Below are 17,166 nucleotides of genomic sequence, written 5' to 3'. Positions count from 1 at the left end.
GTGTAAACTCCGCCTGATATTCAGACTGAAGATCGTTACTGTAACTCATAAACTCATTTCCCCTCTACTCAAGAGGACTGGTCTGGAGCCAGTCTATAAACTCCTTGTCCATGGATCATTTTGATGTTCTGTTGCACCTGTTTTCTTTTGGAAAAGTAAATGCATGATAGCTGTGGGATATAGGCTATTGGATTTAATTTAATTTTTGTATTCATTGTATTTGCACAAAAAAGCTCTGTCCAGTAGCCTAACCTGGAACACTTTTATTTTGAGATGTGTTTGAGTGAGAAGGTCCTACTTCATGCAAATTATAAGAATTGTTTATTTGTTTATTTGGATCCCCATTAGATGTAAGAATTGTTCTATGAATCTTAATTTTTAAACAAAGTTACAAAAACGTTTGTGTAAGCTGTCAATTGTTGTTTTTAGAAAAAAAAATCGGAATCGGCAAAAATCGGTATCGGCAAGTCAGACTATTAAAAAATCGGAAATCGGAATCGGCCAAGAAAATGGCAATCGGTGCATCCCTACCATAAATGTGAAATGCTATCAATACTGATCAAAGGTGTTTAGAATTTGAACAAAATATTACAATATCAGAAACAAAAACAACAGAACAAAACATATATTGGTGCCTATATGTACAAGTGAGTAGTAGCCTACTTATGTCCATAGGTTGAATTGAGTTAGAAGTGCTCAGTCCTTTTGATTTACCAGGGTGACTGATTTTGCATAAAAGACTTCAGATGACAAGTGGTTTTTGTTTATATCCTTATATCCACAGCCAGATTACTAAAATATTGTTGTCTTGACCCTCATTGTTGGTACAGGCACTCTTGCATCCACATTGAGGTGCCACGGGCTCCAGCTTTACAACATTCACAGCACCCACTACATGACTTTTTGCAGCTGCAGCAGAGAATGATTGCTCAGGCTTTACTGGCATCTGGAAGATGGGTCCAGTAAGGTTCCAAAGTCTTGGTCATGGAGTCCCAGTACCAGCCCCACGTACTGAACTCTGCATATTTTGCTGGACAGAGGTTGCCTGATTCCAGTAGAAGCTGGCCTGCAGCAGTCCCCATTTGACATGCTGAATCAGTGCATCTTGGGTGGGAGGCAGGTTCTCTTGATGCATTTGAAAAAAGCCAATGTCTAGCATCATCTACTTGGCTGGAGCCACAGCTTTTGCTGTACATGACAACCCCAAGGTGAGGGCGACCAGGGTTTTGGGATGAACTCCTCTTTTCTACCAAGAAGGATGTTGTACTTTCCAACAGATCTGAATATGACATATCTGCACTTCAGCCTTGTAACCATCCTGAAGCAGACACTACAGTAGAATGATTTATAGCACCTGGCACATGCTGCGGCCAGTAGCCATAGAAACTCTGGATCCATACATCCGACAGTGATGTTGTAATACTTGCAATACGCTTCTTCTACACATTAGGCCTCACAGAGCACTGGATCGGCTTCACATGTGGAAAGTACATTTATGTTCACAAAATCTGCAATGTTCTTGGTCCCCAGAGATCACTGGCATTACATCTCTTCCATGTGCTAAAAGGATATGATACTACATCAGCCTTCCAGGGCTATGGGAAAAGAAGTGGATGGGCAGCTTGGGAAGCAACATGCGGATCTCACTGAGACTGTGGACGCCTTCACCTTGGAGCCTGAACCGATCAACTCAGATGTCGATGTCCAAAGACTGGAAGCATTATGGTTGTTGTCATGTCCAGCAAGAGCTGTGTCTCCAGCCAAGTAGATGAAGCCAGACATCAGCTTTTCTCAAATGGTACCAAGTCCCTTGAGAACTTGCCTCCCACGCAAGATGCACTGATTCAGCATGTCAAATGGGGACTGCTGCAGACCAGCTTCTACTGGAATCAGCAACCTCTGTCCAGCAAAATATCCAGAGTTCAGTATGTGGGGCTGGTACTGGGACTCCATGACCAAGACTTGGGAACCTTACTGGACCCATCTTCCAGATGCCAGTAAAGCCTGAGTCATCATTCTCTGCTGCAGCTGCAAAAGGTCATGTAGTGGGTGCTGTGAATACTGTAAAGCTGGAGCCCGTGGCACCTCAATGTGGATGCAAGAGTGCCTGTACCAACAATGAGGTCAAGACAACAATATTTGATTAATCTGGCTGTGGATATAAGGATATAAACAAAAAACACTTTACACTCAATCTAACTTAACCCCCCCAACCCATGGACATACCTCAGTGTTACTCACTTGTCTAATTGTTTCAATGAAATATGTAAGATAAATACTGTAGATTGTTTGTTTCCACCAGTTTGATGGTAACTCATTCTTACAACTACAAAAGTGTATGTAAAAAAGAAATGGGATAGCAGCCATATTGGTAGCCTACTTACTATGCAAAGTAGAGTACTATAGATAGATTAAATCATAAATCTGAGTATTACAATGTGTTTCTAAAACTCAAAAACCATAAAATGGACACCGAGTTTACTAAAAGCATCAACAGTTATGGTAAAACTCATATTCAGGTAGCCGCCATCTTGGAAATATGCAGATTAGGGGTCCACACACATCTTCATTAGTAAAGATAAGCATTCCAACACCTTTCTAATGGTCAAAAAATATAAGATAGACACCAAGTCTGTATTTCTAGCTCATCTCTTTCAAAAGTTATAGCCAAAATCTTTTTCGGACAGTGGTCATATTGGATTTGGCCGCCATGGTGACCCCGGGGGTCACCGGCTCGGGCACTCTGGCTCAATTGTTAGAGCATGCCCTGGGCTAATTCTGGGCAAAATCTGGTGCTTTTAGACTTGATTTGCATGAACGTAGCCTCAAATGTCCCTAAGTCCCGCAACTATTAGGTTTGAAAAGTGTTTTGCATGGTGTTATAAATCGAGTGATAACACACATTTAGCTACCATTGGTGCAATGCTCTCACATATTTTCTAACTCTAGAGATGTATACCTTGCCAAAAATCAATATGAGCATTATTCCCAACCCTTCTGGCCCATGGATTAATATGTAGATAGATTTCTTTTGCAAGATTTTGAGAGTAAATTAGACACTTTTTTCAAATGTTTTTGAGTTTTACTATACCAAACCTGTTAAAATCATTAAAACAACCCTCTCAATCAATTCCTCATGCAGAAATCATACAGAAAAGTGGTGTCATTTGTCTCTGTATGACGTCTAGTTCAAAAGTTATGACCCTTATCCATTTTCATCAGACATCGCAATATGCCCGCAAAGATGGCCGCCAAACGCACCCATGGGACACTATTTCAACGGGGTAACAACCAAATTTGTTTATTAGACACCTTGAGGAGTACAAAAATCTATGTTAGAAAAATATATCTTTCGGGTGCGCGGGGACCCCCCGTTCCTACTAGACTAATTAGGCTGTGAAAAAGAGGACCCCCTTTTTTTTTTTGCCTAAATTTGGAGTGTTATTTAGCTACCTTCCTGACAAGCTAGCATGATAGTTTCATACGATACCAGAAACTTCACTCTGGCTTTAGACCTGAGCCTGCTGCAGCCTCTCAAAGTAAATGTTCAAAATTGTGAAGTTTCCCAAATATCACGATATTTCAGGAAATCGGCCCAATCCGGCAACTGTTCAGGGTTATGTAAACACTGTTGTTGTTTTAACTGTTGTTAAAACTTTTTTTTTTTTTTTTTTTTTTGCAATTCTCTGGCAGACCACCAGGCTTCACAAGGCCGCAGGCCGAGTGCCGGAGATAATCACAGCAGTGACGATATTAGACAACAACAGCACGACCTCGAGTGTGATATTCTAACACTCCTATTAAACAAAGCTGATTAAGAAAATGACAAAAAGCTGAGAAAATATATGATTTCTCTATTTATTCCTCCGCCAACAAAAATAGTCCCCTCAGCTTTCTGCTACCAGTTGCCGAAAATGTAGCCTAATTAACTGCAGGCTGCCTACTTTTTATCATACACATTGATTTGCACGTTTCCATTTATTGTACAGCCAGTGAAATAAGAGTCTGGTGACGGCATGGTTGACTGTCGCTTTGCAGGAGGCAGGTCGGATACCGAGGGCGAGTTTGTTTGATCTGACAGTATGTTGCTCCATCTTTTCCTGCTCTCCGTGGATGGTCGCCAATAACTTTTTAACGAGCTTTCAGACCTGCAAGACAAAAAAGTGTGGCGAACTATCACAAATCACCGTCCTCGTTGTCATCCCGACTTTGTATTCATAGGCGTTAATCATCTTACCTGTGCCCACTCACTGCCATGATCTCCCTGGCTTGGAGTCCTGCATCAGACAGCTTCTGTATGGCGGTGGCCCGGAGGCAGTGGTTGGTGTAAGACGCTCGTGTCCCCGCTTCTTTACACATCCTGGGTAACATCTGTGCCAACTGGTTTACTCCAAGCGGAGTTGCGGTGTACCAGACGCCATCTGTGACAGCTGCATTCCTCCTGGGCTGCAGATAGAGGGCTTTTGCGTCAGGTGGAAGTTTGCTCAAGTACTTTTCAAGATAAACAATTGGACAGAGGGGCTTTCCTGGCTCCTCAAACATGGCACCCCTCCGATTTTCTCTGTCTCTCTCCAAAGGGTCTTTGCGATTTTTTGTTTCTTCATTGAACGTCGTCGTGAAAAACTTTGCTCCATTCTCGTCGTATTTTAGGGTGAATGAATCAGGTTTGAGAGCCCGATTCCCCTCTTTGCCCCTGCGTCCAAAATGCAACTGAATATCATACCAGACCTTGTTCTGTAAACCCTTTGGATTGTCTGGGCGTAGTGCAGCAGATTGCTTTAAGATGAGCTGGTCTTCAGTTGAAATTGCCGGGTGATGTGTTGTTGTGTCTTTCCCGGCTCGTCTGATCTGTTTCACAACGCCTTTGAAAACGTTATTAGCTGGGAGGAATTCAGCATCCTGCAATAAATTCCATGAACGGCTGAGAGGCGGCTCGTTGATATAGCGATTGAAACCAGCGCGAAGCCCAAGGTAACTGCTTATCCCAGATAGCTCTCCTTTGTTCGTCCGTACGGATCCATAAAACAGTATTCAGCTCTGTCTTCTCAATTGACTGGAAGTTGATGGTCATAGTTTTTGAACGTAGCCCAGTTTGAAAGCAGTTCACAGCCCAGACTGTTTGCCTCAAAGTGTTTGCTTCGTTTTTGTTTCTCTCCAAATCGTCAAGTTCTGCAGGTGAAATATGAGCAAACCTGGAGGTTTCCGCAGAAGAATGTTGCGCCCCCTCGTCGTCCTCTGACGAGCATTCATAGTTTAAGTCAAAAGTTATGTTAGGAAATAAATCCATCTTTGCGCTGTCAGTAGCTGTGTTACGCTTTGTGAATGATGTTCAATGTAACGTGGCTGGTGTTTGTTTTGTTGATTAGAGCAGCTGTGAAGCGTTTTGTTGATTAGAGCAGCTGTGAAGCGGAGTGATATAGCCTACCCTACACACAGTGAAGCGCCAGTGCGTTATCGTGAAATATCAGCACTGGTAGGATCCCTCTTGTCCAATCAAATTGCTCGGCCGGAACTAACTGTTGTATAAAATAATATATGTATTTTTTTGAAGGAATATACGAATATCTTTTTTGACAGCCCTACTCATTACCATATGTTTTTGTGAGTTTGGGTCCCAGGGAGATAAAAAAAATCTCTTGGGTCCCAAGATGAAAAAGTTTGGGAACCGCTGCTCTGGACTTTGAGGGTTGGGATTTCACTGGGATTTCACAAGGCTTTGTCCCGGAATTGTATGTTTGTTGTTGCTTTTGTTTTTTCTTAGACGTACAACTTCCATGAATTTCCAATGGGAAGGTTACTTCTTTTCTCCGTCCATCTATTGTTCCTAACCTCATCTCTGATTTAATATTGCATGAAATAACAATAACTCAATATACACATCATGTCTATAAGTTGGCGTGTACATTGCTTCCATCTACAGGTACTGTGTGAAGACATTTACGGGACACAGGGAGTGGGTGAGGATGGTGCGTCCCAACCAGGACGGCTCGTTGCTCGCCAGCTGCTCCAACGACCAGACGGTGCGTGTCTGGGTGGCTGCCTCCAAGGAGTGCAAGGCTGAGTTGCGGGAGCACGAACACGTGGTGGAGTGTATCGCCTGGGCCCCCGACACCGCCCACCCCACCATCCTGGAGGCCACAGGCTCAGAGGTGCGTACAGCTGCTGCAGGTTCATTTTAAGTACAGTAGACCCTAGTGAATGTTTGGGTCACCTTGAATTAGGGCTGCCACGATTAGTCGACTAGTCGCGATGACATCGATGACCAAAATCCTCGCCGATGTATTTGGTAATCGACGTCATCGCATGTTTGTTTTTTAGCTGAAAAAAAGAAAAAAAAATGTGTTTTGTTTCGCCGAAGCTGCTGCCTGCGATGGCCTCACTGGCTGGCCTGGCCTCCAGGTGTCTCCGTCCTGTCTTTGATGCACATGCGCAGTACCCATCATCGGGGAAAACGTGACATCACCGTGACCGGAAAAACAAGCAGTTTGTAGCTCCCAGTGCTTCTCCACAGAAAAAATGTCTAGCCGTCCTCATACGTCCAAAGTGTGGGAGCATTTCACCCACAATAATGTGAAATGCAAAATCTGCTAAATAAGCTGAACTCGCTTATCATGGCAGCACGAGTATGATGCACGAGCATCTCAAAGGGAAGCACTTGGGCCAATGCAGACGATGATGGAGATAAAGGCTAATTAGCTTGTTAGCTCACTGCCAACCGCAACGTTAAGTTTTAGCTGCTAACGTTAGCTATTGGCATTGGCTAACGATAGTAACGTTAAAAGCCTTGCTGTAACGTTGTCATCATAGCAATGTTAAGCTCGTGTTGCTGACGGGAATACTGTAAAACCTAATTTTACTCCGCAGTTTGCACTCTCTACTTACCACATTTAAAAATGTGTTTGATGCCTGAGAAGACTGAAACTATTTATTTTTGTTGATATTTTGGTTGCATACATAGTGAATAGTTTTTGGTTCCATTTCCATTCCATGTAGTAGTGCCCTAAATTTATTTTGCATTATTCATTCAATGGATAGTACATATTTCATTGCACTATATGTTTTCAATTTCAATGTGTACTATTTTGCAGTTTTGCAATTTGCACTATATTACCGTACATTTATTACATGTAGTACATTGATGCCAGAAATAAATATGCTGCTACATGCTCTAAACTAAAGTTCATGAAAAGATTATTTTTGAGTGAATTATCGTCTTAATTGTCTTTATTTTTAGATGACACATGCTTAAAACAACTTTAGCTAAATTTAGAAGCTGATGATAGCCAAATCTAACCTGACGCTGCCAGATGTACGGTTTAGCTCCACATTTACGTTTCACTAAACCAGTCGATCTGGGAATGCAGTAACCCGACCCGCTGACGGAGGCGGGCACTTTTTCCAAGCTACTCGTCAGGTGATTGGATGACCCATCTGTCTATCACCGCTGGTGCGTGTTAACTTCAACCAATCGGATAAACATGCCTCTGACGTAAGGTTTGCGACCGGGGTATGAGCCTGTTGAAATGTTTGTTGCTAATTAGCGGCTAACAGCAGCCAAGAGTGTTTGGCTACGTGCAGCGAATTGACGAGTGGCCGTCCCTTGCGCTATTAATAGTTAATTGATGAAAACGGAGCGCAGTGCCACGTGTGTTTATTTACTATGCTGCCTCGCTATCTCCGTATAATTGCAATAGCTGTCAACACGTTTGTGCTGTGTTAAGTCCGCCTTTGATCCATACTTGCGTGTGTCCTCCTAATGTTAAACCTGGCAAAACATCTCTCACCCTCTCGTCATCGCAAGGAAATCCATTGTGGAGCCCACAGACTTGAGAACAGCTGTTCTAATCTTGTAATCAACTAGCCAACTAATTAACTAACCTGAACTGACAACAGCTGTCACCAGCCTTGCATTGGCAAAAGATGGGTGACCACTTAACAAAGCTATTGGTTCGCTTCAGTTAGCTTTAGCAGCTTTAGCATATATCTATAAAATAGTTTCCTTGGGTTTGAGTTCTTGGAAAACAGGGAAATCCCAGAATGGAGTATTTTGTTGAATGAACTGAACTGCATTATACTGGTAACAAAAGTGGAATATTTTGTTCCTTTATAAACTGAACTGATGGAACTGGACTGAACTATAAAGAACGTTTCTTCTACCCTTTTCTAGTCTCAACAGTCTTATGCTCCAATTCTCTCACAAAAAATGATCATGTTGGCGGTTTCCTCTAGGCTACACACTATAAAATATTGATGTAGAAAAAAATTAAATGTGCTGCACTTTCAATTTGATGCATGAAATGTAGGCCTATATGTAAAATGGAAACTGTTCTATAGACTGCTATAGCTGCACACACAAAAATCGGTGATCGTGATCGGTCGGGCAGATATTTCTCATAGGTGATCGGTGGCAAAAAAACGTGATTGGTGCACCCCTAGTTTGTAGTCGTATTCGTCATAGCTAATGATGGCCGTCTTGATGATGGCCGACAATTTCCAATCAACCATGTGTTGAAATGGCAAATAAAGTTCTATTCTATTCTTTCTTTCCCCTGTTCTCCCTGAATCAAATGAATGGTAAAAGTGTTCTACTGGAAGTGCTGGAATAATGCATGAAATATGTGAAAATATGATTCATTCTATTTCCACTTTGCACATTTCTTTTGGATAAATCTGTTGTGATTTGTCCCTTGACACAAGCTTGTTTTGGGATTGCTGAAGATGGGCCTACAATACCCTGACATGCTGGAATTGAGAACAATTGATGTTTATACAATGTAGTGCACGCAGCACTGAACTATACGGAAGTTGTTGTGATATGATTTCTTAAGCTTAATTTATACTTATTATAAAGTGTCGCTCAGCACATGGTCGCAGACGAAAAATAAAGTGTCGCTCATGGTGTTGCATTTATACTTCAGAGGACGTTCGCCTCGGTTGAACGGTCACGTGACACTCGAACGCTATAAGCAGCTGCAGACAGGGAACGAAGGGAACGAAATGCACAGTGAAACCACCTCGGAGGCAAGATGTAACTTACTTGGCTGCAGCCGCATATAAACAGCACACAACCACACAACTCACCTCCTCTCTCTCTGGGAAATTGGTCACGATGTTCTTAGTGATTTTCACGAAGTCATACATCAAGGACAGGCTGATAAAAATAGCGGGGACACGTTCATTCATTTCAATCGAGCAAAAACTAGCAGGTGGACCCCAACAAAAACAAGGAAGAGCGCGTGCCGTCTATATAGCCAATCAGACTTGCGCGATACTATGACGTAGTCAGCGACACTAGACATTTCACCAGGTAGCAGACACTGCTCGCCGACACTTGAAAGTGTCGACTCAAGTCCTCATTTCTGTCGGCGACCGTTTCAAAAGTGTCGGCAGACGAAGCATAAATTGGGCTTTAGGCTTCCTTCTGTGATGCTCCCTTTCTGCAAACTCTTTGGGTAATCATTGGTCTTGTGCCCACACGGCTATATCATCTATTGTTTGTACACTCTCACCTGTACTGCCTTAAACACACTGCTATATCATCTATTGTTTGTACACTCTCACCTGTACTGCCTTAAACACACTCCGTGAATAAAGACAGGTGAGATGAAGCAGAGGAGACAAAACAATCTTGGTTCATGGAAAGTGTGTTCTTTTGTCTGTGACATTTCAGGGTTTGCGGACCATAATATAAAAACAACCACTCTATACTACTACGAAAGCAGCGTTTGCTTTGTTTACCTTAATAAAGCCACTCCATTCTCTCTCTTTCTTTCTTTTCTTCTGTCTCTGTCCTCCAGAACAAGAAGAGTGGGAAGCCTGGCCCCTTCCTCCTCTCTGGATCCAGAGATAAAACCATTAAGATGTGGGACGTCAGCATTGGCATGTGCCTTATGACTCTGGTGAGTCGTGCGTGCGTTTCTCCAGGTTGGACATGGTATCATTGTTGGCTATTTCTGTTCACTTGTAGAGTGCAGTGTACTTGCTTTTAACTCATTGATACCTGATGCAGCATTTGCATGTATATCCCTCATTTGTATGTGTATCACTTTAAGGGATACACACACAAATGCTCCATCAGGTATCGATGGGTTAACTGGTGGTGTATATGATCAGTGTTATTGCTTGTGTAAAGGGAGTGAGTTGTAACCAGTCTCATTGGTTTCTCCAGGTGGGTCATGACAACTGGGTGCGTGGGGTGCTGGTGCATCCTGGAGGCAGATTCATAGTGAGCTGTGCTGACGACAAAACCCTTAGGATCTGGGACTATAAGAACAAACGCTGCATGAAGACCCTGTGTGCCCATGAACACTTTGTTACCTCCCTGGGTGAGATAGATACACAATTCATGGAATTAATTTAGCATCGTCTGACCTGTAAAAATACAGAACCAGGCAAGAGGAAATACCCACCTTAAAGCCCCCTCCAGTCAGTTTTCTTACCTGTTTGTTTAAGAGTTGGTGTTCGATTTCAAATGTTCTATGAGCGCCTGCTGTATAATTGCACGCCATCTGATTCTGTGCTATAAACTAGGGCTGGGCGATATGACCAAAATCTCATATCCCGATATAGGTAATTTCATATCCCGATACGATATATATCACGATATAGCATATTTTCTGTAAATTCTATTTATAGTTTATATAAAGTGACCACATGGTCATTTATTTATGTAGCAGTTAAACCAGTTAAAATGTTGTCAAACCTCACAAAGGATACATGCATTCAGAATACAGATAAGCATGGCTATTCTTTACAACACAAATAATAATAATTAGTTGCAGGGCAGTAGAATGAAACACAAACTGAACCACACACCACCAGTTCGATTTTCAAAGAGGACACTAGCATTCACTAGCATTTGCTATTGATGTGTTTGATTTAAGCACTAATCTGGAATCATATCTAAAAGCGACCACTAGGCGGCAGTATTTCTTTAGTCAACGTCAAAATACCTACATGTTCAGTAGAAGAAGAATAAAACTGTAGAAGAAGAACAACGTGAACGAACACAACTCACTCAGGGAAAGTTAAAAGCTAAAGCTAACAATAGACGTTTTGTTGCCCTCAAGGGATTTCCTTGGGATGATGAGAGGATGGGAGGAGTTGTTTTGCCAGGTTTAACGTTAGGAGGACACACGCAAATATGGATCAAACACAGCGCAAATGCCTGGGTAGGCTAGGCGGACGGAGTGGAGGTAACATCTCCCTGCTCTTTAGCCTACTCACCGGCTGATTTGTGCCACTTATAAAGGGACGCAAGGGGCTTGTTGACAGTCTGGTGCATGTGTGGACTGTGGACGTGAGTAAAATGAATGAAGAAAGCACAGCGTCATCCAAATGACGGACAATATTGCCGTAAAGAGTGTGATTTGCAACACAACGATATAAACAATAGAGCATCATATCAAACGAAATACATTTTCTATCATCCAGACGAAATATATCGTCATATCGCCCAGCCTTAGAGCTGGGTATTGGTTCAAATTTCAAGAATCGATTCGATTCCGATTCACAAGGTTGCGAATCGATTAATTTCGATTCGATTCGATCGATTTCAATATGTTTCAAAATGTCTTTTGATCTGTACCCTGAATTACATGTCCAGTTATGTAACACAGGGGTTCCCAACCAGCCAAGTAGATACACGGGGGAAAAAAAGTTGCAGACCTGTTGTCAATTTTAATGGTTTTAGTTACACATATATTTACTCACCAGGTGGTGACAAAGGGTAAATAACAGCCTTTTCATCTGTCAATAAAGACACTTTCACAATTATGCACAGTGATTTGATTTCAGCCTATATAATTTCTAAAAGTAGATATTAATGATCAAACATTTCCATTCATGTAGCCTACAGTATTTATGTTTTTGTTTCAACTACAAACATCTACCGTCCGCATGTCCTCGAGCGCCCGCCGCCCGGGTGGGGTCGTCAAAAGGGCCTTTCTCTGTGGAGTTTGCATGTTCTCCCCGTGCCCCCTGGGGGTTTCCTTCATATAGGAACCCCACACCAATACATGCAATATCCTGGTCGCTGAAGTGGTGCCTCCTCTGGTCGTTGGGGGCGCCTGTTCGGAGGGAGGGGAACTGGTTGGAATAGCGTGAACCTCCCACGTGCTATCTCCTACCGCTGAAGCTTCCCCTGTCAGGTGAAAAGAAGCGGCTGGCTAACTGCCCATGTCTCGGAGGAAGCATGGAGCCAGTTTTGGCTCGAGGTGGAGTAGCAACCAGGAGAAATAAATTAAAATTAGCACTAATGGGGGATAAAAATGGGATAAAAAATCGGGGGTGGGGGGGAATATATATATATTTTTTAAACGGCCAATGGATTTTAAAGCTGATGCCCCCATTGGATAGAGCGTGACTCAAAATTGTTAACAAGCTAATGTTTTGGTCACTCAGTGGCGTTTTGAGGCTGGATGTTGTTAGAGGCAGTGGGGCTTAGCTAACAGATAGCTAGCTATTTAACAGGCCAGCTCGTCCTCAGTCAGAATCTAATTGTTATTACGTACGACTATAACGTTCCATTGAGTCGTACGTCATCTTCCCATTTTAGCAACTTAACTAACTGAACTTTCTGAACTTGAGCACAAAATTATGTTGGCAAAAAATATTTGGCGAACAGTGTGGCTAAACAACACTTGTCAGGACATGACTCAGTCAGAAACATGTGAAATATTGTAAAAATTACGAAATACACTGGAGGGGTGGCTTTAAGACTTCCGATGATCATTATATTTGCTTGTGTTAGACTCTTAAATAGAAGATGCCTGTGTTGAAGTGACTGAATTTGTCTCTAATGCAATGTTACCTGACCCAGGGTCTCTCTAATGCAATGTTACCTGACCCAGGGTCTCTCCCTCTCCTGCAGATTTCCACAAGACTGCTCCCTACGTGGTGACAGGCAGCGTCGATCAGACAGTCAAAGTCTGGGAGTGCCGCTGAGACTGCCTCTAAAAAAGCCGCCCTGCCACTTCCCTCCCGTTCCCCCTCCCTGCTCCAAAGGCAGCCCCTAATAGCTCAAACCTATTCCACCCCCCTGAACCTCAGTCCTCTCTTCCTTATGTCCTTGCACCCATCAAAGCCCCACCTCTCGCACTCCAAAACCATAGTTGACCATGGCTCTTTCCCTCCTCCCCCTCTCCTCTCCTTCCCTCCCTCCTCCCCCTACACCCACCGGTCCAGCCCCTATTAAGATGACTATTGTCCTTTTTCTGTAAATTATTCTGGATGTAGGGTACGCTTAATAAATGTCACGCAATCTCTGACTCATAAACACACTCAAAAGAAAAGAAGTATTCCTTGCATGGTGAATCCCAAAAAAATTGTATACTCTTGAATTTGCCGAATTTGCATACCGTTGTCATGACTTCCTATCGGGTCAAAGGGTAATAAACATCCTTGTGTGCTGGCGCAGGTGGATTCTGGGTAACCGACGGTGCACGGAAGAAAAAAAACAATTGCACCCCTCGTTGAAGGGGATGAGTTTTTGTTGAGTTGAGTTTTATTCCATGCCTCTGATATTGTGCTCTGTTGCTGCGTGGATATGCTGAAGGAGAGAGGGTGTGAAGAAAGGGATCAATAGAAGGACGAGTGGGAGGATATGAGAAGCTTGGGAGGAAGATGCGAAAACACGAAGCGGGGACGCAGCGCCGTAGTCCAATCACACGAGTTGTCTGTGGGTGAGCGAGCGTGTATGTGTGCGTATACATTGTGTGTGTGCGCGCGTATGTGTCTGTATATTATGACAAGGAGAAATCTCTCCACCATCTCTGCTCTGATAGTTTTGAGGAGAGAGGGGCAAGGAGGCAAAGCTTCTCACCCACTGTGTTCATTCATGCTACTTCATCTCTTTAATAACTTGCTTTTTAGTAGACAGTCACAAGACCTTAATGATCCCTATGCTGCTGAGAGCACAGAGCTCATGTCCCCGTAGCCAAACGGTGTGTTTGACAGAGGAAAACAGGTTTGTGTGTATATTGCCCCCAGAGAATCCCCCCCGCCGCCCCCTCTTGCTCGCTATTTCTGCCTTGTTAATCCATGGAGGGGCTCCCTCACATGGGACGTTCATTCTGCTTTCTGTGGTCTCACTGCTCTCTTTACGCACACATACACTCACAAATGCACATACACACACAGTAAAAAAGAGAAGAAAAAAAGTGTAACAATATATCTGGATGTCATTGTTTGCAACATAATGAAATAAAAATCTGTAAATATAAGATGTCTGCTCGTCTTGTGCACTTTCTTTGAGGAGACATGGTGAAGTGGAATGAGGAACTGGAGGGAGACGGCGTTTGCCACCACAAAGTAACGGTGAGGTTCGAGCCGTGCAGTTCACTTTGCAGTCGTCGTGCTGTTCAAATGTATGGATGTATTGTTACAAAGGCAGCCATGAAAACACCCACACAGCAATCAAGCATGCTGTGTTACTACAGTGTTTTGCTGTTTGCTAGCTTTTAGTTGCTATGCAGTAGCCTATATATAGAGTATATGAAAATATTTGGGAACCCTTTGGCTTTTTGTGCATTTTAATACAAAATCTTGAAATAATTATTAAGCAACCTCTTTAAACAAACCTGATATGGGTTCATCTTACAGAAAGGATTGTTTTGCATGGATGCATTGTCATCCATTTGAACCCCCCCCCCCCCCCCCCAAAAAAAAGGGTTTGCTTTATAGGTGGAATCTGGTGGAGACTTTGAAGCATTAAGAGAATTTGGACACATGTTATTGGAGTTAGAAATCAATGAGCATCATATTCATTTTGTCAGCTTCTCTGCTTATTTTCAGAAGTCTTGAGTGTAGTTGTAGAGCCATAATGAAGGAATCGCATGTAATATTCAACCGTCGACAGTACTATAATAGCATTCTGAAAGTGAAATTTGCTATACCGGGCCAGAATGGCATTTTGGACATAGTGACCACTGGGAGCTATCTATCATATTCAAAATAAACACTGTTATTTATGGATAGCTGTTGAGCCAGAGATGGGCAGTATTTTAAATACATGTATTTCAAATACGTATTTCAAATACATTTGTGTATTTTGTAATTTGTATTTGGCTGGACCGAGAAAAATAAGATGTAATTTGTATCAAGATACTTTCAGACCTTGTATTTTGTGTATTTTAAATACATAAAATACTTTTTTCTTTAATTTTATGTCATTTTATTCTCAAATTGACACAGGTTTAAACTGTGGAGAAAAAAAATGTGACATGTCACTTCTACTCTACCTCTGATTGGCTTATACCCTCAGAACAAACTCAACCACAAATCAGAGGCAGAGTAGGGTGGGTCTTGAGTCAGACTTCACATCACTTCTTCGTCTAGTATGAAGCCTTGTATTGGTGGAAATTCCCCCAGAGATAAATTACTAATATAAATTGATGATTAGATATTGCATGCACTGGCCTATCTGCAAATGAAACCGTTTACTGCATATTCAAACCAGTGTATCATATTAGAAAGACACAACTAATTATCTTCTTAATTAAAATTGGAAAAGTGTGTGGCAGTGTGTGTGGCGGAAGTGTGGGTCATGATTGTGATGTCACTCTATCAATTGTGATGTCATCAGTGATGTCAGTCGAGCAACTGTTTGCACAACTGTGATGTCACTCAGGCAGTTGTGATGTCATCAGTGATGTCACTCGAGCAACTCTGATGTAGTATGAGCCGATGGCGCACATTTGTACGATGGCACCAAGGTGGGTGGGTGGTGTCTGTCTGTCTGTCAGTCATGATTTTGGGAGATCGTGGAGCCGGCGATTTCCATAACTGCAGCCATGGCACATCATCTCCAGGGATACTATGATGTCAGATATCTAGGGTTAACATGGTCAAAGTTCCAAAACTTGAGGTTAACATGTAGAAACGCTGCCTGTAAGTGAAAAGCCCTCACAGAAGGTGATTAAGAGCTGAAGTGAGGGAGAAATTAGCTGTGCTGAAAAACAGCTAAAACTGAAATGAAAGAACTGTAATGTGTTAGAGCCTACATGGGCAACATGCGGCCCGCGGGCGCCCCCTGTGTGGCCCGCGATGGAATTGCAAAAAAAAAAAAAAAAAAATGTTTTACATTGCACTTGAACGCAACATGCAATATACTGTACCCGCTGAATAAGTGTCCAAATGCTTTGAGAATTCCGGGCCACTTACTGATACTTATGCTTAAATTAACCCACTCATATTCTGGTTTATTTCAAGAAAAACATTTTGGCTAGTGGAAATTCTAATTGGCTGGTAACTTTAAAATCTAGCAGCCATATTGGCAGGTGGTGAAAAAAGTTAATTTCAAGCCCTGCAGGGAGAGCAGGTGGTGACATAGGAGTGAGTGAGGAAAAGGATCAAATATTGGTGGTTAAGACTGAATAATGACATCACAATTGTTCATATAAAATTAGTTATTCCTCTAAACCTGGCTTCAAATGCCCCAAATTTTTCGTGCTGGCGCCGTTCAGCCCTCAGCAAAATCTGGTAGCGAGGATTTTTTTTTGTGGCCCTCTCTATCATCAAAGTTGCCCATCCATGGGTTACGGCATGACAATATTTGTTCGGCCCCCGGCAACAATCTGGGTTTCTCATGTGGCCCCCCATGAGAAATAGTTGCCCACCCCTGTGTTAGACGGTACACAAAGGAGAATACTGTCACAGAGGACTATGAGATGATTTACCATCTAAGGAAACCAGAAAATTTCACATTTGAGAAGCTGGAATCAGAGAATTAGGACATTTTCCTTACAGAAATGGCTCAAAATGATGAATAGATGATCAAAATAGGCAATGAATGTAATATTTGGCAATGAATTGATGGATTGACTAATTGTTGCAGCTCTTTATCAGTTTTTATAAAATGTATTTTTATGTATTTTCAAAATACAAAATACATATTTGTATCTCAAATACATTTTTCAGACCAGTATTTTGTATTTGTATTGTGATACATTTTTTGAGCAAGTATTTGTAATTTGTATCAAAATACTTTATGATGTATTTTCGCCCATCTCTGTGTTGAGCTCAGCTAGACGATTCGCGTGAAACTACTGTCTGGTTCAGATGCTGTCGGTCAAGTCACAGGTCACTGCCCTAGTGGCCTTATTGATGTAGATCGAAAAGAAACAGATCTGCGCTGACCTAGTAGTAAAATAGAAGATCATTTGAGAG

The 17,166-nt window shown here is 42.3% G+C and overlaps 1 protein-coding gene across 1 annotated transcript in view; it reads left to right on the top strand.

Annotated features, from left to right (window-relative positions):
• Positions 1–14,192, top strand: part of LOC310792894 (lissencephaly-1 homolog B-like) — a 60,865-nt gene extending 46,673 nt beyond the window's left edge. The window contains exons 8-11 of the mRNA XM_083654664.1: positions 5,921–6,149; positions 9,798–9,899; positions 10,169–10,325; positions 12,872–14,192. Coding sequence (XP_083510790.1) covers positions 5,921–6,149; positions 9,798–9,899; positions 10,169–10,325; positions 12,872–12,945 — 562 coding nt within the window. The 3' untranslated portion in view covers positions 12,946–14,192. The remainder of the gene's footprint in view (positions 1–5,920; positions 6,150–9,797; positions 9,900–10,168; positions 10,326–12,871) is intronic.
• Positions 14,193–17,166: the final 2,974 nt, after the last annotated feature.

This window comes from Poromitra crassiceps, assembly GCF_964638095.1.
Source record: "Poromitra crassiceps genome assembly, chromosome: 1".
Lineage (NCBI taxonomy): Eukaryota > Metazoa > Chordata > Actinopteri > Beryciformes > Melamphaidae > Poromitra > Poromitra crassiceps.
This window is presented reverse-complemented; position numbering and strand designations above follow the sequence as displayed.